The sequence below is a fragment of the Aspergillus viridinutans genome, assembly GCF_018404265.1.
Source record: "Aspergillus viridinutans IFM 47045 DNA, scaffold_5, whole genome shotgun sequence".
Taxonomy (NCBI): Eukaryota; Fungi; Ascomycota; class Eurotiomycetes; order Eurotiales; family Aspergillaceae; genus Aspergillus; species Aspergillus viridinutans.
This window is the reverse complement of record NW_025091221.1, coordinates 2182397-2206930: the sequence shown is the minus strand read 5'-3', so window position 1 is coordinate 2206930 and position 24534 is coordinate 2182397. Positions and strand designations below refer to the sequence as shown.

At 49.2% G+C, this 24534-nt stretch overlaps 8 protein-coding genes across 8 annotated transcripts; 5 read left to right on the top strand and 3 right to left on the bottom strand.

Moving 5' to 3' along the window:
• Positions 1-826: 826 nt before the first annotated feature.
• Aspvir_007701 (MDM20/NAA25 family protein) lies at positions 827-4180 on the bottom strand (the record flags this gene model as incomplete). Its single annotated transcript, XM_043270879.1, has 8 exons — positions 827-1561; positions 1607-1719; positions 1784-2546; positions 2603-2882; positions 2934-3274; positions 3371-3547; positions 3623-3898; positions 4043-4180. 8 exons carry the CDS (start codon positions 4178-4180, stop codon positions 827-829), a joined length of 2823 nt encoding a protein of 940 aa, XP_043126814.1.
• A 3008-nt stretch (positions 4181-7188) lies between these two features.
• Positions 7189-8459, top strand: Aspvir_007700 (uncharacterized protein; the record flags this gene model as incomplete). Its single annotated transcript, XM_043270878.1, has 3 exons — positions 7189-7547; positions 7600-7963; positions 8016-8459. The coding sequence occupies 3 exons, from the start codon at positions 7189-7191 to the stop codon at positions 8457-8459; spliced, it is 1167 nt and encodes a 388-aa protein (XP_043126813.1).
• Positions 8460-9803: 1344 nt separating this feature from the next.
• Positions 9804-11391, top strand: Aspvir_007699 (uncharacterized protein; the record flags this gene model as incomplete). Its single annotated transcript, XM_043270877.1, has 4 exons — positions 9804-9902; positions 9971-10090; positions 10153-10245; positions 10315-11391. The coding sequence occupies 4 exons, from the start codon at positions 9804-9806 to the stop codon at positions 11389-11391; spliced, it is 1389 nt and encodes a 462-aa protein (XP_043126812.1).
• An 873-nt stretch (positions 11392-12264) lies between these two features.
• Aspvir_007698 (ribosomal RNA-processing protein RRP9) lies at positions 12265-14233 on the bottom strand (the record flags this gene model as incomplete). Its single annotated transcript, XM_043270876.1, has 2 exons — positions 12265-13776; positions 13862-14233. 2 exons carry the CDS (start codon positions 14231-14233, stop codon positions 12265-12267), a joined length of 1884 nt encoding a protein of 627 aa, XP_043126811.1.
• Positions 14234-14317: 84 nt separating this feature from the next.
• pre1 (proteasome core particle subunit beta 4) lies at positions 14318-15461 on the top strand (the record flags this gene model as incomplete). Its single annotated transcript, XM_043270875.1, has 5 exons — positions 14318-14346; positions 14654-14811; positions 14876-15125; positions 15191-15314; positions 15384-15461. The coding sequence occupies 5 exons, from the start codon at positions 14318-14320 to the stop codon at positions 15459-15461; spliced, it is 639 nt and encodes a 212-aa protein (XP_043126810.1).
• A 349-nt stretch (positions 15462-15810) lies between these two features.
• Aspvir_007696 (ubiquitin carboxyl-terminal hydrolase family protein) lies at positions 15811-17725 on the top strand (the record flags this gene model as incomplete). The annotated part of the gene is made up of 2 exons (XM_043270874.1): positions 15811-16489; positions 16560-17725. The coding sequence occupies 2 exons, from the start codon at positions 15811-15813 to the stop codon at positions 17723-17725; spliced, it is 1845 nt and encodes a 614-aa protein (XP_043126809.1).
• A 364-nt stretch (positions 17726-18089) lies between these two features.
• Aspvir_007695 (uncharacterized protein) lies at positions 18090-20682 on the bottom strand (the record flags this gene model as incomplete). Its single annotated transcript, XM_043270873.1, has 3 exons — positions 18090-19956; positions 20006-20073; positions 20305-20682. 3 exons carry the CDS (start codon positions 20680-20682, stop codon positions 18090-18092), a joined length of 2313 nt encoding a protein of 770 aa, XP_043126808.1.
• A 643-nt stretch (positions 20683-21325) lies between these two features.
• On the top strand, positions 21326-24388 carry Aspvir_007694 (U3 snoRNA-associated protein UTP13; the record flags this gene model as incomplete). The annotated part of the gene is made up of 3 exons (XM_043270872.1): positions 21326-21499; positions 21562-21589; positions 21663-24388. 3 exons carry the CDS (start codon positions 21326-21328, stop codon positions 24386-24388), a joined length of 2928 nt encoding a protein of 975 aa, XP_043126807.1.
• Between the last annotated feature and the right edge of the window lie 146 nt (positions 24389-24534).

Sequence of the window (24534 nt, the reverse complement as noted above, 5' to 3'; positions counted from 1 at the left end):
CGATCAAAATCACCCTTGCGGTGCGATTACCTGCATACACGCTTATGGTCCATAAGCTTACGGCTTCGCCTTCACACATGACAAGGAAAGAATGCCTGGTACAACCGGATTAGAAACCCCGTGACACGGAAATGGAGCGGATCAATATACAAGCCTTGATCTACGCGTGGACACTGGCGAAGGATCCCATTATCCTAGTTCAGTCTCGTATTTGATGGAAGGACATGGGTTCAAGTGAGGAGCTGGGCCGGCTGTGCCACCCTCATTGCGGCAGTTGAGGTGGTCCTTGTGTTACTGGCCCGTATTCTGAGTGGATTCGGAACTGGTGGAGGAGAAATGACTCGCGTATCATAACTTCTGGGCTAGGAGTATGCAGGAATGTAAGGGATTAGCATCCTGGTGCGGATGGCCATGCTGATGAGATTCGAGAATGCAGTCTTTCGCTGAATCTGGGAATATCTCGCTCAGCGTCTGATTATAAAGTCCTATGCGTACTAGCACAACTGCTGTCGTTGCTCGATTAGAAGGTATGGACTGGAGTGTAGGACGGTGGAAGGCTATATCGGTGGCACAGCAGTCATGGTTTTATTGTCTGATGCACGTGCTGGCAGTCATGAACAGGCCGTTGAAATGAAGAGGCAACGTATCACTACTCACCGTTGAAGGCTACCACACGTGTTTGTGCTTCATCATCCATGGCAGGGTGACTAGTCCATTTGAATCCTATGAAGCCAGGTATTTTTATCTGTATAGGTTCGGTATATACACATATATCCATATATCTGGTTCGAGTTCTTCTCGTCTCTAGATCACCGTCACCCAATCATCACAGCTTCACAGAGAGCGCTCCATCCAGGCTTTCCTCCCAGCTTTCCATTAGCTCACCACAGAGCAGTTCCAGTGCTGGCATGTCAAGCGTCTTCGCGAGCTCGGTCCGAAGTTGCTGACCACCATCCAGAACGAGGTCGACCAGGGAGCCAAGCATGCCTGGCTCGGAGATTCGCGACTTGAGCGCACGAATATTTGCTCTCGCGCTCTCATACGCTTCCCCGATCAGGCCAGCCAATTTTTCGACACGGTCCTTGGGAAGCTTTGCTGTCTTGGAACCTTTCTTTGATGTGATGGTATATATAAAGGACAACGCCTTGAGTGACTCGAGTACGAGGAAAGCGACATGTAAATATTTCCATGATGGGGCCGAGGGTGTTTCCGGTTTCAGGAACACTGCAGTTCTCGACATGACGGGGGAGAGTTTCGCGCTGTCCAAGGCAAAGTCCTTCGAAGTGAACTCGAGCCACTGCTCCACCTGCGATAAGCAGGCATCAACCTCTTCTAAATCGACCGATTTTGATCCGCTGAGAAGCTTTGCCACTTTGAGGAGGTTCAGATGTAGCTTGACGCTCTCTATTTCAGGAGCGGTCATCTCCGACTCGGCGTCTGAACTCAGAAGATCATCCAGGCTAGGCACATCAAAATCCGAAGACACCGGTTTCTGAGCAGCAAGGTTCTTCAAGAGGTCGAACAGTTGATCTGTCAACTGAGCCGATTTCACCCAACGTTCCTGGACAACATCAGCCACATTCTATCAAGAGACAAGAAGACTCACCTTAGGAAGAGGCCCCAAGCGGACTCGCTCCTCAAAAGTAGGCTGGCCCGGTGCTTCACAGTTCATAAATGCATCAAAAACACGTTGATCTGCCATGGGAGATGTCTCTCTTGCTGAAGTAGCCGTTCAGGTTAGCATTAGCTTGGCATATTCCGCTGGAATATAAGAAATGCTCACCCAAATCACTGTACCGGCCCATATTGTCGCCTCCAGCTAACCGCTGTATCCGCTTCACATCTAATGCCCACATTTTACGGCAGACACTGTGCTTGAGCCGTCTCTGAAGGTCGATGGTTCCTTCGACGTTCACATAACTGCCGTATTCCAACCCGTTCGTCCTGTTCCTAACTGTCGTGACGTCCGCAGTCCGGTAAAAGTTGAGGGCTTGTACAAATGCAGATTGCGGGTGGAAATCCTTGTACTCTGCACCTTCAACTGGCGGTGCCGAACTGGGGTGGATAGTTGCTAGCCGCGTAAAGAGATTGTGCGCTACAGTTTCATACTGCAGCTGCTTGACAGCTAGTTTGCTGAATGTCCTAAGAGCCAGGGATCCTGCGCCTAAGCGAAGATATATCCGAACGAGCAGCAACAGCGCGTTGTAATTATGCGGAGAGTCAAGCAAGAGACGCTCGAGAATACCTGCTGCGCGAATCAAACTGGTGTCCGGGATCTGCTCCGGCTTATCATTGATCCAGCCTCCACTGAATCGAATTAGACTCATAGCAGCGAGCAAGCCAAGGTCATCACTAGGCTGACTCTCGATGGTCGAGCCGGCTGCGGTACGCTCAGGGCGCTTTGCACCGCGGAAGATCTGGAGGCAACGCGAAACAAAATCTTCGACTTTTGGTTGTGTGGCGTTGGCCTCGTCTGCCGAAAGCAGGAAGCAGTACTCGAGTTTCAGAGCATTGATCGCCGGGACGTCCTTGAGCGGATCGTTTTCCTTCATCTAGAGAGTTAGTAGACAAGGAGATAGATCGCAATCATAATGGGACATACATCGCCTTCAATTCCTTGGGTCGGAGACACATATTCAATGAACTCCGTTAGAGATCCCTTATCCAAATCAGACAGGTATTTCCGAAGGTCTACGAAGCAATACAGTTTGGTCTTATTTCGATCAAAGTATTCCTGGCAGGCAGTGATCAATTCATCGCTCTTTAGGCTGCCGGACTTGAAGCTCCAGTGAATCAAGTCAAGGCGTGCCAATTGTGCGTTTCGTGATGTGGGAACAGCCTCGATGAACTCGTCGATGAACTTCCTGATCTCGGCAGTAGTTCTATAACATTCATTAGCCTATCAGAAGTCTCTTCTCCAAAAGTCGACTTACTCTAGATCCTTGATATTCTGAACCGAATGAACAAGTAAGCTCCAGACGGCCCAGTCGTCGCGCTCTTGTAGAGTCTTCTCCTCTGATTCATTAGTGGGAATTGCCAGAAGGTCCCTCGCATAGGAGAGACCCTCAGCCCACATCCCGGCCTTCTCCAAGCCAGAGAGTTTCTCTCCAACAAATGGCCAATCGTTTTGGACAATTCGTGAGCTCAGGCCCAAGTTCTGGCTATCAAGGAGCTTCACAACCTCCGAGTGACGCCCCTGAGATTCGCAGATCTTGATGAATAGTAAAAGCTCCTCGGCGTTTTGTATGGCTCTGGGAGTGCTCAGCAACTCTTTCTGTTGTGATGGGTATAAGAATCATCATCAAGCCGCAAAGATACAAAGCGTGGGAGTCGCCCGAATACGGAGAGAAAAGGGAAAGGTTGAACGTACTGGATCAGCAGGGACGCTATCTGCAGCTTTGGAGGCCATACGATAAGCCAGCGTCCCAAAGAGCTTCCGTTCGGCCTCCGAGCTGTTCTTGTCCACGGCAACAAGGTAACTGAGGAAAATGGCCCAGAAATAGTATTTCCGCGTCTTGGAGAAGTTGCTCTGAAGGCTCATAGCCGCCTGCGAAGAGCAGTTAGACCCGAATAAGTCTCGGCCGTAGAGATGCGTGTGATTCCGTTAAAGTGCAGCACTGACCTTTTGCGCTGATTTCCAGTCGTCTCCCTCGAATGCATATGAAAACCACCTCAACTGAACTTCTAAGTCCTGCGGCTTTGCCTTGGCAGCCTTTTCCCACAAGCTCCTCATGGTATCCTCCTGACCACCTATCTTCTGTAGCGTCTCCTGCAAGATCTCGAGTGCGTCCAAATCCGTCGTTGGCGGCTCTAGCTTGCACAACTCCAGCGTTTCAGCGAGGCCGCGCTGGCGATGGGCGTCGTCCGCATGGCGGTATAGGATCTCTGCTTTCCACGCCTATTAGGCACGAACAGAAATTAGCATTCATTCATGGGTAATAATGCAAGAAAGTGTTTTGTCACATGGCTAGGAAGCAGCCGAAATAATGAAACGGAGCACTGGAGGATTGATGAAACTCAAGAGCGGTAGTGAATAATTTACCTTGAGAAATCTCGAGTCCTCTCCCTTTTTCATGCGTTTCTCAATGAGCTGTAGGGCTTGCTTCAAGTTCTGCCCATCAATGGCGTCCTGGATTTGCTTGTTCCGCCGATGAAACACGGCGTCGTTGGTGGCCGACATGCTGAATCAGAAAGCCCGACGGTAACAATGCGAGATAAGATCTAGTAGACAGGGATAGAGGTCAAGGCAATGACCAGACAAAGGTCGTTTGCTGCCCGGCCGAGCACAGCACAGTTGTGCGGGGAATCGAATTGAAGATTGCGGAAGATGAGGGGAGGATCAATTAGCTGTATCGGAAATTCTTATCATCGCATGTTTGGCGGGGAGAGACTCTCCCGAGGCGGTGATGGCTGAGGTCAGTCGACAAGCTATATTGTCCTTCCAAATGTCTCGTTGCTACTGCTATATTATAGATCATCAATTGAATCTTTTGTACTATTAACTCTTTTGCTTTAATTAGTGGGTGGCTATATTGCGATCCTCATCAAACCCACGAAAGGTGCCTTTCATAGGTCTTCATTCCCAACATCATGATACTATCTATATAAATCCCACAGGAGCACCAGCTCTCAGTGGAGCGCATACTGAGAAAAGCAATATAAACTCAAGGAGTCATTTACAAGCTCTCGTAGCACAGACATTTCATGAACTATGGTAAATTCCACAGTAGTACATTAAACAAAACAATAATGTACAAGTTCAAAAACTTCGCTCGAACTCCAAGGCGCAAACTCCGGGTAAACACCACTAATCTAGATTAGTTGACTCTTGTAAACCTGCCGTCAAATAGACTGAATGTCTCGCCTGAGCGCCAAAGTAGGTATGCAATAGGACCTCTAACGCCTGACTCGAGTTGGAGAGGACGAGTCCGATCTTGGGATCCTATCTTTTTTCCAAAGCAGATATACTGGCTCTGAAGAAGATAATACCCTAAGATCTACAATGTTTGCGTGTTGGCGAGGGAATTATCCCGCTAATACTGCATCCCAGAGCTCTAGAGCGGTGCTGTAGAGGTGTCATCATCGACAGCATTGGAGCAGCTCTCCCCTGATATCAGGGCAGGTGACTAGGTGAGCTTCTTCTGGGTCAACTAAAATAATGTTAGCAAGATGATCATGTTGTTCCCTTGAGCACTGTGCTTGCCCCCCCACTGGGCTGTTTTGACTCTGCATAAATGACATTAACTAGTTCAACATACCCATTCCTTTTTGCAGTCACGATAAGCTCTTTCGGAAAAGGTTAGCTCTTGTAAGCCCACAAAATCGGATATAGCACAGAGTCTCAGGAAAAAATGGAACAAACATACTGGAAGTAGTCTCCACACATATCTTTGTCAAAGGCGTTCCGCTTCATGCACTTGAGACTTCGATCTGCGAAATCCTGGCATGGGTCATAATATTCACTCGCATGTTTGCTGTATCAAGGTCAGTACCTTAGTTGGTAAACTAGAGAGCATGTCTGAAGCAGAGACTGGCGAAATTCGGAAGAAACGAGATTTGGACACATTACATGCAATCGGAGGATCACCGGACAACAAGGTCTTCGGAACTATCCGGGACATAATACAATACGACAGACGGCACAGAGGATCTTGAAGAACAGAGAATCAGCTTACTTGGCAAACTTGCGCTCCGCTTTCTCCCAAGCATTGGGTTGGCCTGGCTGTGATGACTGCTGTTGCTGGTCGGCTTGGGACGATTGCGATGACATCTCTCCTATGAATGGAAGGCCTTGAACTCAGGATACAGTCTATTTTGAACAAAGCTGAGCCGCACAATAAGACGATCGTGGTCTTGTACCTGTGAGTATATCTGAATAATTGCGATCTTCTTCAATGATGATCCAGCCTCCATGCCAATACATGGACTGGTGCTGAGGAAAATCCGGGCCCGGGTCCCACAGTCTTGGCATATGGAGATATTTCATGGAGCTATAGTTGTAATTCACAAACAGTGACAAGAAGGAAGCACCTACTTAAGGGACTTATGCTAACTAAATTAGATTTGCAATTAATAGTTAGCAAAATAGAAGCTAGAGAAGACCTTCTGAGCCTATTATTATTATATAAGATTTGCAGGCCTGTTAGTAGCAAGTTAATAAGTATGACCCTGCCCATAGTGAATCATATAAAGAAAGTAACTTCTACTTCTAGACATCTCTTATCATAAAGAAATAACGATTTTGGCTGCTTAATAATCGGTCAAAATTCAGTTAAAATTGCCTCTTTGGGTTTAGCCTGTATGCCTCTTATTTCAGGCCTTAATTTTATATTTCCCCACCACCTTTCTAAGGCCCCTAAAAATTGGATGTTTTGATCATTTGATATCCCTACTATATGAGAATTTGACATCAATACTAGATGATATTCAATATTGATACAATTTGATCATTTGATATCCCTACTATGGAGTAGATGAGAATTTGACATTAATACTAGATAATATTTAATATTTATAATAGATAGTATTTAATATCCCTACTAGATAACAACTTAATAACCCTATAATATGAGAATTTAATATCCCTATTAGATAAGAATTTGATATTAATACCCCTCTACTAGATGATAATTTAATATCAATACTAGATGATGATTTGATCTCCCTACTAGAGAATTAATGTTATCTAAAGGTGAGGGCCGTAGGTCCGAACCACAGAGTGAACTCTGCCCAAGTGTAATTCGGCGTAGCCGAAGCTGGAGCGAGCGGAGCGAGTGGTAGCCAGCTTGTCTCATTTATAGAGTTAATGATTATACTAAGAGCTTGTCTGTAAGGCATAAGTAAATAGCAATTTATTCACAAGATTCACTTCTTCATAGTGAAAGTATATACTGGTAGTATGAGATTATATATGATAACTATAATTTAGGATTACTTATTATAGATACTCAGCATTCACACAACACAAGCGCCTGAAGGGATACTCATGCTAGTTTAATACCTCTCTTATTTTCTTCTCCTCTCCTTAACATCAGTCTGTCCTCACAGGAATACGTAGTCGCCTTTCTAATCCAAATGGTTCAGGTTGGAATCGTATTGAAGATGTGAGTTCCACTTGATAGCCCATCGCCTGTAGTTGCAGGTTCATGGATAGATGCAATGGACTGATGACAATCCAGAACTAGAAAAATGGCGGCTTCTGGAGCACTTTCTTCTGCTCCATCCCTTTTTCACACCAACGATGACGGAGATGCAGGAATAGAGAGTCATTCCTTTCAGCCACAGAAGCTAGCCGAAGCGGAGTTCGTCGAATTCGACCCAGGTAGACATCTCAATTTTACTCCTCCTTCGAAGGTCTATACCATGGCAGAGCTCGGGTACCCAGAGCGTCGTGGTATTTCTCCTGTTGGCGTCTCCGAACCCTTCACTATGTTCTCTGCCGAGGCCATTCAAATTATGAGAAAGGAAGCCCTTGGAGAGGAAGTCTTCGCCAAGTATCACTTCTCCAGCGATCTTGCAAAAGGCCAACTCAGAGGCTATGCTGCAGGGTGAGTTTTGCGATGGGTTCACTCACTTCGAATCGCGCTCTGACCATAGCAGGTGTGCCCCGTTTGTGTACGATGCCTGGAAGCATCCTCAGACTCTCGCTATTGTTTCTCAAATTGCCGGCGTCGATCTGGTTCCCGTTATGGACTACGAGATAGGACATATCAACATTTCCGTCCAGAGCGAGGGGGACAAAGCCAAATTTCTCGCAGCAGTGGCGGGGAAGGACAGTCAAGACGCCCGCAAGAATGTTTCTGACGGCTCTTGGGAAGATAAGGATGCGATCGTGGATTGGCACACTGACGGCTATCACTTTGTCTGCGTGGTGATGCTCTCCGACTGCAAGGGCATGATTGGGGGAGAGACAGAGCTGCGAAAAGGCAACGGCGAAACGATCAAGATCCGGGGCCCCCAGATGGTAAGTCCAGTGTTTCACGAGGTGTATAAACAAGCTTAACCAGGTTCATTAGGGTTCGGCAGTAATCCTCCAGGGACGGTACATCGAACATCGAGCCCTTCGTGCTCTGGGAATGACCGAGCGGATCACCATGGTGACCTCCTTTCGTCCACGGTCTCCGGCGATTCCCGACCACACGGTACTGACTACTATCAGACCGATTTCTGACCTTGGCGAGTTGTATCATCAGTTTGCAGAATACCGCTTTGAGATTCTCGAAGATCGTCTCAGGGGAGTCAACAAGTACATGCAGGACCGGAAGCGTGCAAACCGCCGCTTCAACACGGGATACCTGAAGCAGTTCATTCGTGAACAGATCGAATTCTTGGAGCACATGGACCGAGAGATCGTTGAAGATGACAAGGTCATCAAAGGCGTGACTGGCGACAGCCACCTCATTTCAGAAGATCTGAAGCTGAAGCACTCCAAGAAACGTAAGCTCTCTGCGGCAGAGTAGGCTGACGCTGGAGTGGAACATGCACATATTCCCATTGTCATTAGGCTCCAAGCTCTCAATTTCCTGTTTCGCCTTCAGTACTATGGGGCAAGCAGCTTTAAGACAGTTTCTCAGTAGGCAATCGAGTCTAGTCTTTCGCCTTCCCTTTCTTACTCCTGGCTAGTACTGCGGATTGCAATGCTTCTGGGTCCTGGGTGCGTGGGAATTTGCTGATCTGTGCTTGTCTCTTGTTTTGGATGTGTTACCAACGACTTTTCATGACAGCCGGTGTCCAACTCATGACAATATTTGTTCCAGGCAAGTCATAGTATCAAAAATAGTGATGAGTCTAAGCACGTTAGCCAATACCAATCGGAATGCAGCACATCAAGCTGTTCCTCCAAAGTGCTGACAATACTTAGGAGGCCAATTTCGATAATATTAAATGACTGCTCGGTAAGCTGGCTCAAAAACAACCCACCTCAACATATGCCTATTGAGCAGTCAAGTTCGATTCAGAGCGGAGAAGAAGACAATGGCAGACTTGTTGATGATTAGAGCTGCACAATAATACCCTTCGCCGTCGAGGGAATTATCCCTCAGCCATTCAGGAGTACACCATCTTGCATCTTATCTTATATTCATTAAACTATTTGCTCTTTTGCATGTTCAAGGACTGAAGTGTCATTGTCAATTCAGAGGCCCACACTGCTATTACTGAATAATAGCCATCATATTTAGGCCAGGGACATGGAACCAGAGACAATCAGACCAACACATGAAGATAGATCAAAGGTGATTGACTGTTGATTGATGGATTGTGAGGTGTCGAAAGTGGCTGTTGAGCCATCACATCGAGTCCATTGGAATGCCAGTCAGGTGACCCGCCGCCTATTGTCCGACGCGGTGTTTGTTCAGTTTGCGCGCGGAACTTCCGAAAAAGAAAGTCATGCTCACGTCGCCCTGTCCTGGATGAGGACCGTGGTTTATCGACCACGACTTTTTCTTTCTTCTTCTTCTTCTGCTTCTGCTTATCCTTTTCTCAAGTCTCCTTTTCCCTTCGCTTTCTTCCAGCTATTCTATCGTCCAATATTCACCGGGACGAAGCGTCGAATCCTCGAGGGATCGTCCCGCGGTTCGCCATTGGGGTCTGACCTCCTCCGGCCCTTCTATACTTCAGACCAAAAGGTGACTCGTGTTATTGAAGCTTTGCCGAAAGAGAATTCCGAATCTTGCCACTATCGCAGTATTTGCAATTTCGCTCGCGCGATTGTCCGCATCTGTGTTTCCTTGTCATTGCAGGGGCTTTCGGAGCAATATCGACATATTTCTCCTTCTGGGGAGATATATTATCCCGTTAAGCAAATGTCGCCATCTTCTACTGCGGGAGCCAGATCCACCAGCGACCCCGATAATGTGAACTCGACTAACTCGATAAATGGATTGGGTGACGGTGCATCAGGAGTAAGTAGACTAAATTTGAAATTTATCCAATGTTTTCGCCAGGCCGATGCTAAGACAGCCTTGCACAGCTCGTTCAAACGTTACAGGGACATGTAGACGACATCAGATCTCTCTTACAATGCGGTATTTGTGTTAAGCCACTTTATGAGCCTTTCACAATCGCCTGTGGGCATACCTTCTGTTACAGTGTTAGTTTGGTCAAAGTACTATTTTCCCATTATTCGGACGAAATATCTAACATTCGGGATAGTGCTTGTCATCATGGTTTTCTTCTGGAAGATCGAACAAAACATGCCCCGACTGTCGAGCGCCGGTAAAAGCTCAGCCTGCGCCTGCCTATTTGGTGAGCTGCTCTCTGCTTTCTGAACAATATCAACCTTTAGGACTCTTGTGCTAACATTCCGTTTCGAAGATTCGTTCCGTCGTCCAGATGTTCACGAGTCGGGCAGAGCTCCTGGATAAAAACGAGACAACCGCTCAGCATGAGCGTTCTCAGCGTGAGGAAGCTGAGAAAGTGGAGCGCGACAAAAGAAATACGCATCCAAGAGAAGGGGGATTGTTCCGGGGTACATTCAATAAACCAATCCGGCAGGCGCCCATCATCGATGTTGAAGATAATGTCATCCGCTGTCCGCGCTGTTCTTGGGAACTTGAGGATGATGCCGGATGCGCGCAATGTGGATACCTTCGAGACGATCAATCATTATCGGACGCTTCCGATTCGGTGACGGGTTGGACCGAAGAGGACGAGAACTCTGAGATGACTGATTACTACGATGACGAAATTGAAGTTGGGTTTGGCGGTGGCTACCGCAATGGCTGGGATCTCGATCAACTTTTTCACCATTTAACTCCCGCTCTCCGGGACCATATTCAACGCCTTCCTTCCGTCGACTCAGCAAGCCTTGACTATTCGGAGATCGACGACTACGATGACGGGGATGAGGATGCCGACATGGATTCTTTTATTGATGACGACGATCATATCGGCCGCGATTACGTCTCTGATTCGGATATATCTACTGTCGTCGGTGGTCCGGACCGTAATGGAGCCCACTATGATGTGTCACAATTGGACACTGACTCTTCAATGTCACACACTAGTGATGATGAGGAGAGTTTGAATGACCTTACGCCAACTGGATCCAGCGTCCTGGACCACGACGGGCAAGTTGATGAACACCATGACGACGACGACGATGACGATGATGAGCCTGTACGGCCGCCCGTCAACGTGAACCGCCGTCGTGAACCTACGTACGATGAAGTAGTGATATCAGTGAGACATGGGTCGTCACCTCCGCGTGTTTTTACCTCGAGGACTGCTCACTCGGCTGGTCGCGGTACCTCATCTCATCGGAATCAAGCGTCTACTGCGGGATCATCGGCATACAATGCGATTAACGTGGAAGACGATTCTGACGAGGGCCCCGTTGGACCGTCACGGCGGGCAAGAAACAGAAGGGGTTGCAGGGTTCAAGTCTACTGAGCAATCCACTGTCCCCCGGCCTGCGGCCACATGAACCATTCCACCGACGCGCTGCAACCTTCGGACAGAGTTGCATCCTGTGTCCACTTGCAATGGCACAGCGCAAATCATAAGAGGGACCATAACCATGGAGATGCTACTGCGCTGCTTGCACTCAGACCGACCATATTTCTTTTATTTCGATGATTCACGATTTCCGGCATTCTGGAAACATCATACCATCGATGCGTTTACCTTGTTCACTCATGGGAGGGAGTAAAAGATCGGAACCGGGTCTGGGGACATCTATTTTAGCATTCGAGGGCGTGATTTTGGCTTTATTGTTCAGGTTCATTTCCAATACCCCTTGCCGTCATTTTCAAGGCCAATTTTTAGCTGTGCTCATACTTGGTCTTCATAGCAGTTACCATAGCACTTATCCAGCGAACACTTTTAAAAGAGGGTTCATGAATTCGTTGAAGTTGTTGTCTTTACTCGTAAAGGAAAGTAAGTTTGTCCGGTCGGCACGTATTAGGCACTGCTATGAAATTTACGAAGAGGCCATGGCATGTCAGAAAAAAGCAACTCGGGCCCATATTGATGGCTGAAATTCCTGAAGGGACACTGCCACAAATAGTTTCTCAAGGCCTGTGTTCTTGTTGATTTATGTACATTGAAGGCTAGGGAACGTACCGAACGCCGGACTATTTCCCAGTACAAGAAGATGCAAACAAAATCGAAGCTGGTATACGAGTCTTTTGACACCGTGAATTTCTTTTCAGTGCGTTGCGGAACTTCAATTCTGCAACCAATGCCCTAATGATACGATATGGATTCAAAACGTCTGCATGCAAGATGCATGCTCCAATGCTCCATTCCGCGAATGTGTTCCAATCACTGCTTGCTGTCGGAAATAAAGGGAACTTCAAAGACCACCGCACCGTTGCGGCCGTCAGCTGCAGACCCCTCATGGAAATTGTTCGCAAAGCACTTCCAGCGCCCAAACCTGTGTTCCTTCCCCACCGCAGCGACGATGCAGAGACCGCGGGGCTCGGGCTCGGACGTCTTGGTCTTCGACTTGGACTCTGCCAGGCCTTGGCCGGGTTTGGCCGTGTCAACACGACGCTCGAAGACGGCGATATCATTGATGACACCCTTGATGAGAGGGTCGGCTTCGTCCTTGGTGTCCTCGGTGTGTTGATTCTGGGGTAAGTCGACGGACATGGTATCTACGTCAGCGGCTGTGTTAAACTCGAGAGTTTGTTTGAGCTGTCGAGACGGCGTGTCTGGTGCAGCGGATCCCAGCTTCCCTCCGCCGACGGGGCCAAGCGGTATGATTGTCCTCTTGTCCTCGGAAACCTTCCACGCTCGGATGAAGCCGTCCCAGCTGCCGCTAAGGACGATGTCGGTGCCGGGAACTGTTGCCAAGGCTGTGATCCAGCGGGGCATGCGCCGCAGGAAACGGGAGTTTGAGTCCGCGAGTTTCTCATCGACCTCAGCTGAGAGCTCGTCTAGTGGCGGTAAAGGGTCCAAGCCGTGAGCGTATTGGATGGTGTGGAGCGGCTTCTTCTTGTGAATGGACCAGAGGGAGATAGAGCCGGAATCTGAGCCTGTGACAAAATGGGTGGGGGGTAGAGGTGCTACACAGTCGATGGTATTTTCCTGATACGTGTTTTTTGATGATCCACCACGGAAGACCAGTTGTGTCTCTTCAATGACCTTCCACAACCGAGCGGTGCGATCGCGTGCTCCAACACTGATGCACTGATCGATAGTCATGGCGGCGACTGACGACACATTGTCCTGGTGCCCGAACAGGGTCTCAACGTAGGCATGGCCGGCCGAACTCAACGACCATGTCTTGATGGTTCTGTCATAGGAGCCCGAGAATAATTGCTCACCGGAGCTCATAGTGGAGATGTGTCGAACGAAGGCGAGCCCGCTAACTGCATCGCGGTGTTGGCTGAAGGTCTGCATTGGCGTCAAAGTAGCTGCATCCCAGATGATCAACTTCCGGTCCTCTCCACCAGTAGCCACGAACTTTCCCGAAGGCGACACGGCTACTGAAAGAATAGCCTTGGTATGACCATGTTCCTCGCCGGTCTCTGCGACTTTTCTTAATCCCCGAGCGAACTTCACTTGCTTTGGCTTTTTCCGTTGAGGCCTTGCAGGACGCTTAGATCCCTCATTCTGTCCATTTGTCGCTGGGACTGTTGCGGAAGAGTGACTCGGCGTTGCGAGTTCCCACTTGATCAACGTCTTGTCTTTTGACACTGTATAAACGTAAGGCGGGTGTACTGCAATTGAAGTTGTCGACTGTGTATCTGCGCGGAAAAACGATGGCGTCGCCGTCGAAAATGCTAGCTCCGAAGCTATCTGACGATAAGAGCGCCCTTTAAATTCATCCTTTTCGAGCGTCAGCCATCTGGTCTATCCGGTACATATTTGTGCGGTACGGATGGGTTAAGGAAGATAAAGAGGCGGTACATACCACATCCTCCTTTAGTCTCTCGGCGATCAAATCTCGATCAATCTCAGCAGCATCGAAGCCATAGTCGTCCACCTCCTCCCGCACATTTTCCAAATACCTCTCAGCGAGTTTCAATCTTCTCTCTGCTGCCGTCTCGCCATCCTCAGACTCCGAACCACTTTCCTCTTCGGATACTGCCGACGCCACGCTCTCGTCGTCATCGTCCAGGTCACTGCCAGAAATAGATTGGTCTCTTTCTTTCGTCCTGCTTCTTCCCTTCGCGCCAGAATCTCCGTCCGCATCTACGCCTCGCTTTTTCGATGCCGGAGCTGCGGCGCGGTCGTCTCTCTTCCGCTTTCGCTGTGAAGCGGGCAATGTAAAAAAGGACGACATCGCACGGTCGTGTCTGAGAATTACCGTGCAAAATTATCCGTCAATAGCAACTCCGTGATCGACAATGAAGTATTAGGGTAAGAGATGCCGGCCGTCTTTTGTGCACGCCGCAAGTAATAATTTCTTGTCGCTCTTTTTTTCTGCCGCTGGTCCGTGCAGCAGGCGGCCTCGGCGACCGGAGAAGAAGTTACGCCTAAATGCTGAGTAAGCGACCAGCTCCGCAACAACGCAGAAGCTCCAGGCAGTGAGAGGTCGCGCGGCTTCCAGGTGAGCTCATCAGCTTACAATCTCCATCATCCTCCATCCTCTTTTGTCCTCATTCATCATTTTCATCTCCCCTTCCTACAACAGATTACTATCAATATGTGAGATTAGAATTCAGAATTTTCCAAGAGGTCACGGTCTAACCGCTATTTTTAGGGAGGTTCTACTAGGTATCACCGGCAAGGACTTCGTCATCCTGGCGGCCTCCAAAGCCGCTATGAGAGGGCCGACTGTTCTCAAAGCAGAAGATGACAAGACACGGCAATTGAGTCAGCACACTCTTATGGCTTTTTCGGGAGAGGCAGGAGATACAGGTCCGTAGCGATGAATTGCAACGAATGACATCAATAAAGCACGGCTGACGATCGTTGCGGATAGTGCAATTCGCCGAATACATCCAAGCTAATGTTGCGCTATACACGATGAGGAACGACACTGAATTGCGTCCGAATGCCGTTGCCAGCTTTGTCCGAGGAGAATTGGCTCGGAGTTTGAGATCGCGGAATCCCTACACGGTCAACCTCCTGCTGGGCGGAGTGGACTCCATCACACAGGAACCTCACCTGTATTGGATTGACTACTTGTCTGCGCTTGCCCGAGTACCCTACGCCGCACACGGTTATGCTCAGTAAGTGTCGACATTAAGGGTGACTAGTGGTCGCTGAAAGCAAGGGCGCTGACAATGAGTGTTAGGTACTACTGCTTATCGATCCTCGACAAACACCATCATCCCGATATCTCCCTCGAACAGGGTATGAAGCTTTTACAGATGTGCACAGACGAGCTCAAGCGCAGACTACCAATCGATTACAAGGGTGTACGTTCCCGATTCACAATCCAGCGGTATTGGCTTTTGCAGCATCAACTACTGACTTGCTCCATATAGGTCCTTGTAAAGGTCGTGACCAAGGATGGCGTCAAGGAAGTAGAGGTCGATAATGATAGAATAGTCAAGAGTGCTTAAATTTCACACTTGGAATGACGGCGTTGTATCATACCATGATTTGTCTTTTCACTGATTTGCTTTTGAAGACCGGGATGCATGGCAGGTATTTCCCATGACTTGGGCACGTATGTAGTCTCTTGATAGGGACCAATGAAAATGACTCAAACAGTCGATACTCTCCTGAACTCAGAATATCCGCTTGAGTAGAACGTGATAACCCTTGAATGGGATGCGCATTGGTGACGCTGCATGTTTGACATGTTTGCACCTTTGATCTGTCGCGTCTTCTAGAGCTTAGCCCGGCGATGGTTTCAATCCAGCTCCATCTCCGTGACTTCTCAACTCAATTGTTAATTTCACGGCCACGATGTCGAAGAGACAGGCAGAACTGTCGCTCGAGGACGAGCCTGCAGTAGGCTCTCCTGTTTCGAAGAAGGCTCGTGTGGAAGACGAATTTGAAGAAGGCGACCCCCGCAACGGAGCATTACCTTTGCGACGGGCCAGTGGCCAGGAAATGGAGGAACATGAACGCAAAGGGCAAGATATCCTTGCAGCAGCTGATCATGAAGAGGAAGAGATGGAGGAGGCTATTCCAGAGAACGCCGAAGTCGCCGAATCGTCCGATGTCGATGAGGACCGGCCGGTCATCGCAGCGCCGAAACGCCAAAGTGAACCTATGGAAGGCTACAGCGACCTCTACCTCGACACGATCAATCGCGAAATTCTCGATTTTGACTTTGAGAAGCTCTGCTCAATCAGTCTTTCGAATATCAACGTGTATGCCTGCCTGGTGTGCGGCAAATACTTCCAGGGCAGGGGCCCCAAATCGTATGCCTACTTTCATGCTCTCGAAGTTGGGCATCATGTCTTCGTCAACATATCGACCAAGAAGGTTTATGTTCTTCCTGAAGGATATGAAGTCAAGAGCAAAAGCTTGGATGACATCAAATATGTGGTAGATCCTCACTACTCAAAAGAGGAGGTTTCTAAGTTGGATAAAGAGGTTCATGATGCTTTTGATCTTGCAGGTAATCGTTACAGACCTGGTAAGACTTTTTCTTCAATTCCGTTGGAAATTTTTCAACACAAGCTAACGCATTTCGTTTCCCTTTGTAGGCTTCGTTGGAATGAACAACATCAAAGCCAACGATTATCTTAACGTCGTCGTCCAGGTCTTGGCTCACGTTTTCCCAATTCGCAACTATTTCCTACTGCATCAATTTCCTGTACCAGGCACGCCGGAGTTGGCCCTTCGCTTCAGCACATTGGTACGCAAATTGTGGAATCCCAAGGCTTTCCGCTCGCATGTTTCGCCACACGAGTTGCTACAGGAGATTGCGCTCCGGTCATCGAAGCGCTTCACCCTTACCCAGCAATCGGATCCAGTAGAATTCCTCTCCTGGTTTTTAAACAATCTACACCTTTCCCTAGGTGGTTCGAAGAAACCATCGTCGACCCCGACGAGTGTGATACAGGCTGCTTTCCAAGGTCACTTGAGAATCGAAAGTCAAGCCATTACTGCGCACTCAGATACCCAAAACGCTCGCCTGGTCTTCACTGAATCAGGCACTATCAATAGTCAAACCACCCCATTCCTCATTTTAACTCTGGATCTTCCGCCAACACCCCTCTTTCAATCCGCGAACCGAGAATCCATCATCCCCCATGTTCCCCTCACAACTCTTCTGAACAAGTACAACGGTATTACGGCCTCCGAGAAGCTGGCTCACCGTGTGCGACATCGCCTTCTTCATCCTCTACCCCCTTACCTTTTATTCCACATCAAACGATTCAGCAAGAACAGATTTGTTTCTGAGCGCAATCCCACTATTGTCACTTTCCCGTCGCCGCGCTCTTTAGATATGTCGCCGTACGTGGAACCTAATCCGGAAATCTGGCCACCTGGCGAACCGATTCTATATGATCTCGTCGCCAACATTATCCTGGATCCAACTGTGGCAGCACCGGGTGCCACTGAGGATGCTGCAGAGAAGGGCCTCACCGCTGCGGGCGGAACATCGTCGGCTGGCGCCGGTGCTGGCAGTGAGAGGGTGGCCTGGCTTGTCCAGCTCCACGACAAAGCCATGACAGAGGAAAACAGACGGCATCAAAGCCAAGGTGCCGGGGAACAGCAAGGACCTGAATGGCTGGAGATCCAAGATCTATTTGTCAAGAAGGCTGAGAGTGAGACTCTGTTTACGCGGGAAGGCTATCTGATGGTTTGGGAGCGTCGAAAGATCCCTGGTATGAATAATCGGAAAGGCAAGGGCGCTGCCAAGTGAGAGACGAGTGCCCTCGCTGTGTGAAGCCGGCATTGGGAACAATATAACTCAGTGATTTATTCGAAAAGTATCAGCTGTTGTAGATCAAGTCGTGTGTGCAAGTTATACTGATGCAGCACTCGTTTGGAGAGATACTATTGTACAATTAGATGTGATGATATAACGATGGTGATAATGTTCCATGTGGTTTATGTTTTGCTTCGCCAGTATATAGGACACTGGAATGAAACCTATCGCCGATGGTCATCAGTCCGCATCACGCTTTTCACCCTTCAGCGTTCTCCGCATACAGGGAGGATTAAAGTCAGGCCATGCTTGTCAATCGCAAAGTGCCAAGCCAATCATTAATATTGAATCGAAAGGCTCATAAATTTCCCCAACCACAGAATCGCTTGCCGATCCTGATTGCAGCGCCTGATATCACACCCCACACACTTGCATTCACTGCGGCTTGCAAGCCAACCATGAGGGCCATCTTGCCCATATATGCCATTATATCAGAGGAAGAGCCACCTCCGCCCCATGCTCCAAGGGGACGGACGTCGGAACGTCGAGGGGACCCTACGGATGACAAATAGGAAGAGGCGAGGGAACGCAAATAGTATGATTCGAGGGGGATGAAGAGCGCAGTGGTGACAATAGAGGCGAGGTGTGAAGCAAGAGAGTCGACTGGATGACAGGAAAGGATTGTGACGCGGTGTGGGACAGAGGAGGCGTCGGCTGTCACGTCCCCAGAAGCGAAAGCGTCTGCTAGTGGCGGTGGCAGCTCCCCATCGGAAGCACTGGCATGAAGGGCGTTCGCTTCCGAGTTCGGCTCAAGATTGTCGTCCTGGCTTGGCTCTTCCACGCTGTCTGGTAAAATGTTGGCGAGTGCCGAGACCGGTAGCGTGGCGGGAGTATCATGCGTAGGCTGTTCATCTGATGTGTGCTGACCATGATCTCGATCGTGTAATGGAATAGCACCGTCTCCGGTCTCAGGTGACAGTGCGGCGGTCATATTAGAAAGTCCATCGCTGTCTACAGCTTCTGACCCAGCTACAGTAGCAAGACTTTGCCCCTGGTTCGCCAGAAGATTGTCCAGGAAATCCTGGATTGACCTACGGTCAGCTGGCTCTCCATTATAGTCGGACCGATCGATTTCGTTGGCAGTTCTTGGATTCTGTGGACTCTGGTTGTGCGCATTACGGTTTCCCAAGACTTCTAGCTGCATGGTGATCACGTCTGAATTCTGATGGATTAATGATGCTCGGACACGTGGCGAGTTTGGAGGAGATGTTGCAGGAGACGACTGTCGAGACAGAAGGGTATCGGATCGTGAGTTGAGCCGGCTCTGCTCAAAGGGGCGATGGGTATCTGCCGATGGGTTGGATGAATCTGCAGCAGAAGGAATGGTGGTTGGTCTCCCTAAAGTGGCTGCCTCCAAGGAGAAACCTGTGCTCAACTCGGCGGGCGACTGAGAAATCGGATCATCCTCACTGGATAGGACCCGGTTTTCGTTATATTCTGCATCTTGGCCATGCCCCTGTGTGGAAACATCTAGTCCAGAAGATCCGGACTGCGCAGCTTCAGCATGATCCTGGAGAGCCAGCTCCTCAGGAGAAGCTGTGGGCCGTAAAGCCTCTTCCTGGGGTAAATGAGATCGGTAATGCGAAGAATTGACCTCTGTTTGTAGCTCTGCCATGTTCAGACGCAGAGAATCTATCCTTCCGTCCCTGAGTGACGAACTCGCCTTCTCTTTAGGTCCACGCCGTGGCCTCAGACGAACCAACGACAACATCCAGTCTCTGAGGGAAGACAATTCGTACATCACATCCTCTGTAAGAGACAGATTACTGCGACGATTCTCTTCTTCTGATCTGCGTCCAAGAGTTGGTACCATCCAGTCTATCAGATCATTCTCGAACGCCACTTTGATGGAGAGTTCATCCGCAAGACTCGGCTTCGGTAACCTTCGGCGAATCAAGCGATAGATCCTTATTTCTATTATGGGCCGCAGGTATACATAGAGATAGACGAGAAGAGAAGGAGTCTTGGACAACCCCAGCGCAAAGTTGATGATGGTTTTGAAGGAGAGCTCAGCAGGCAAAGACGGAAGATGCATTGAGGTCAAGTCGCCTATCGGGAAAAGAAACTGAATCCCTGGAAGAGAATACGGTTGGACTAGATGTAGGGATTGTAGTAGTGAGTATACGTATGTCTGCAATGCCAAGACAAGCAGAGTGCCTCTCGCCCTGCCAAAAGAGTTAGTTGAAGAAGTTCAACTTGATATCAGACACCTACGCAGAATGGAATATGTTGAGCGAGGCCCGCACAAGGCGTGACCAGGGGTCATCATTGATATGCTTGTTCTGCAGAGAGGCAACAATGCGATCAAGGGGATGATGGCGACAGATAGATAGACAAGTAGACACCGCCCATGCAGGAATTCCGGAGAAGTAAAATCCCATTATCCCCATAGATGAGCGTTCACGACTTATGATACCCAATAGAGGAACATTGGTGTGGCTCTTGAATGCCTACGATGCACTCAATCAGAAAGGCCTTCAAGGCTTCAGATATCAGTACGACTCAGTACTTACCTGTATTCGCCCCGTCAACGACGAGGTCCACCATGAACTGAGGAAAACAGCGACTTGATCAAAAGTGGCCATGATCAGTCCATAGTCGTTTTCGGCAGCAATCATATCGATCTTCTGCTGCTCTTTTGGAGCGCCAGCGTTTCGATCTTCGCTCACGACAATCCCCATTGTTGAAAGGATGTCATTCTTCGCTCTTCGCAACTCTCTGCCAAAGTTCTTAGAATCCGGGTTTATCGGATGCCCTCTTTCGTCATAATGCTGGACGTATCCGTCCGCATGGATAGCGGAAGCCCTTCGGTGAACTCGGCCAGATGCATCAGCCGCGGGGCCCGCAGGAGGCTCGGGGGGCTCGTACGGAGACCGGCCCTGCTTGACCATTAGGTATCTTCCATCAGAACGCATAAACACTAACACATGATCATAGCCAGCGTCTGATGTCTTCTTTCAGCAAAGCCAAAGAAAGGTCATTACAGGTGTCAAGTCGGTGATCAAATAACAGGCTTCAAGGTTGATATTGTCTCGAGAAAGACTACAACGAATGAAATATGAAATTCAAGCCTACCAAAGCAAGTCGATTTCTATAAGCCTGCCGCCCCATTCTGAGCTACTAAGGAGATCTGAGCCTGTGCGTCAATAAGACATGGGCCCATGGTTCAGCATCACTATCGTTTGGAATAAGTCGAATCTAGAGCTTTGTCCTGAAAGAAAGAAGCTTGAGTGTTACAACTGCGATGAAGATGGTCGAGAGTTATATTGATAGTTGGGAGAGGCTGATCACGTGTGCGCTCATCGCGGCTACTGCGMTTGGTGCACGGACCAACATTTATCGTCTTTTTTTCTGTCCGTTTGACAAACAGAACAAACATCCTGAAAAAAGATCAAAAGTTTCTGGAAACAGCGCAAGTCTTGAGTCGCTTTGAACGGCAAGAAGCATTTCAGATTGGGTGTTACTGGGCAGATTTCAGACGTATAATGGCGCGCTAGTCCCCTAACACTATCAACTTCAAATCCACCAAGAATCATGTCTAAAGCTGTTGTCAAGACGACTTTCGAGGCGTCTCGCACGCTTCGTCCCATATATACCGGAGGAAGTACCGCGCTCGATGCCAGTGGTCGGTTACTGGTGACTTGTGTCGGCGAGGATGCATTGATTGTGGATCTTGAGACTGGCGACCAGCTTGCCAGTATTGAAGGAGTGAGTCTGGACTTTTTACCCAAGAGTGACCGAGTCGCAAGTCGCTGACCCAGAATTGCTAGGATGGAGAAATCATCACCAGCTTAGCAAGTACGTGTTTGCCTTTCCCATTTTCCCTGCCGCCCTCCTGGTCTTTGAAATGTGGAACTAACAACATTATCAGTCTCTCCATCGGCTTCCCATGTCATCGTCTGCTCACGGTCCATGTCAATGCGAATCTATGCCTTAACACCCTTCGACGAAACCTCCAGAACAATTGAAACAACTCTTCTTCGAACTTTGAAACCTCATACCGCACCTGTCGTAACATCTACAGTCGACCCAACTAGTACACTACTCGCAACCGGAGCTGCAGATGGCTCGATCAAGGTCTGGGACATTAGGGGAGGCTATATCACACATACCTTCCATGGTCATGGCGGTGTTATATCAGCCCTGTGTTTTTTCCAGGTCCCACTTCAGGATGGTGACACAAAGTCTTCCTCGAAAAAGAAGCGGTCAAGGAAAACGTCCGTGGATGTGGACGGTGACGAGGACATGGCCGAATCCGAGTCCGCGGTGGGCTTCCGACTTGCATCGGGAGACGAAGAGGGCAAAGTTCGAGTGTGGGATCTAAACAAGAGAAAGTCAGTGGCAACTCTTGAGTCTCACGTTTCTGTAGTACGGAGCTTGTCATACTCCCCTTCGGAGAATGCATTGCTGTCTGCTGCTCGAGATAAGACCGTTATCGTCTGGGACGTGAGGACCTTCAAAACGCGGCGAATCATACCCGTGCACGAAAGTGTTGAAGCTGCTACATTTGTCGCCGAAAGTGGGCTGTGCATGGTGGCAGGTGAAAACGGCAAATTGCGCGTCTGGGACTGCAATCGGGGAGGAGAGGTGACCAAAGAGCAAGAAGCTGGGCCTGAATTTGAGGCAGTTGTGGCCATCCACTACTTCCCTGGTATGAAGTTCGCCATGACCGTTCATGCAGACCAGACTCTGAGGCTTCATTCACTCGAGTCCTTGTCCGCCTTTAAGCCGGGCTCCACACTGGATCCTTTGGCAGTTGTCAGGCGCATATCAGGCAATGACGACGATATTATCGATTTAGCGTATGTCGGTCCCGATAGATCAATGCTGGCGCTTGCCACCAACACGGAAAGCATTCGCATTGTATCAGTCGCTCCGTCTGAGGACCGGCCGTCTACCCAAGACCGTGAATATTTCGGTGCCGATGTCGCACACCTTGAGGGCCATGACGATATCATCATATGCATTGATGTAGATTGGTCTGGACATTGGTTGGCGACTGGCGCGAAAGATAACTCAGCCCGTCTTTGGCGTCTTGATCCCAAGACATCATCTTATACATGTTTCGCAGTCTTCACAGGTCATGCAGAGTCCCTGGGAGCTATCAGTCTTCCTCGAGTGCCTCCCCCAGTCAACACACCCGCCCACAATGACCCCTTGAACCATCCACCTCCGTTTCTTCTGACAGGCTCTCAAGATCGTACAATCAAGCGATGGGAGACTGGAAAGCTAGCTCCCCTCACTTCATCGAAACCGCACGCACCCAAGGCTTTTTATACCCGAAAAGCCCACGAAAAAGACATCAATGCCCTTGATATCAACCATTCATCAACTCTCTTTGCTTCAGCTTCACAGGATCGTACTGTGAAGATCTGGTCCACTGAGGATGGCTCTGTTATAGGTGTCCTTCGCGGCCACAAGAGAGGAGTCTGGTCTGTTCGTTTTGCCCCCAAAGACACTCCCATCATCAGCGCCGACACAAAAAGCAGTACCAACAGGGGCCTGATTGCCACAGGCTCTGGTGACAAGACCGTCAAGCTTTGGAGTTTGTCTGACTACAGCTGTCTTTTGACGTTTGAAGGACACACAAACAGTGTGCTGAAAGTCATCTGGTTGCCGCCTTCAGAACTGTCCACCAAAGCTGAAGACGCAGAGGAAGATGATACAGATGCTTCGGTGCGCAAAATCGCTGCCCAGCCTAAACCCCTAGTCGCATCTGCGGCTGCCGACGGATTGGTTAAGATTTGGTCGCCTTATACCGGCGAGGTCGAGACCACCCTCGACAATCACGAGGATCGAGTATGGGCGCTAGCGAGCCCTACACCCTCCGGCTCCCGTGCCGATGTGAAACCGTCTACTTCGCAAAAAGCATCTGCTCCGTACGCGCTCGCCTCCGGCTCAGCTGATTCCACTGTCACCTTTTGGACTGATACCACCTCTGCGACTTACACCGCTGCAGTCAGCGCCAACTCTGCCCGCATTGAGCAAGATCAGCAGCTGCAGAATTACATTAGAGCGGGTGCTTACCGCGAAGCTATCACATTAGCACTTCAGCTTAACCATCCCGCACGACTCTTATCTATCTTCACAACCGCAATCGATGCTGCGGATAATCCGTACTCATCGGACGCAGAAAAAGACGAGCGTGTGAACAGTTTGACTGGTGACGCATCGATCGATGAGGTCCTTCAATCCCTCGATCCCTCTAATCTCCGCCTTCTTCTGCTCCGATTGCGTGACTGGAACACTAACGCGCGCGCTTCTCGAGTGGCGCAGCGAATCTTATATGCTTTGTTCAGATCATATCCTGCTTCAACATTCGTGGAGCTGGCAACCTCCAGCATGGCAAAGCGAGGCAGTGATCGTCGCACCGCCGCAGGCATGAAGGATATCCTGCAGGCTTTGGCCGCATACACAGAGCGGCATTATCGCCGTATTGAGGAGCTGACGGACGAGAGCTTCCTGGTCGAATGGGTTTTGGGTGAGATGGACGGCGGCATAGGCCTTCTGGGAGACCTCGGTGTCTCCAACACAAACGAGACCAATGGTGACAAAGCACCTGAACATGAAAGGGACTTCATCATGTTGGGGGTATAGATGCTGCGCTCGTGGGCTGGTTCATGTACAAAGTATATAGACTGATGTATTGGCGCTTCACTGGCGGAGTACGCTTGTATTTCATATACCATTTTCGTCCTGTACGGCGAGGGAGTCGAAAAGCATTCCATTGTCTCTGTTCTTTT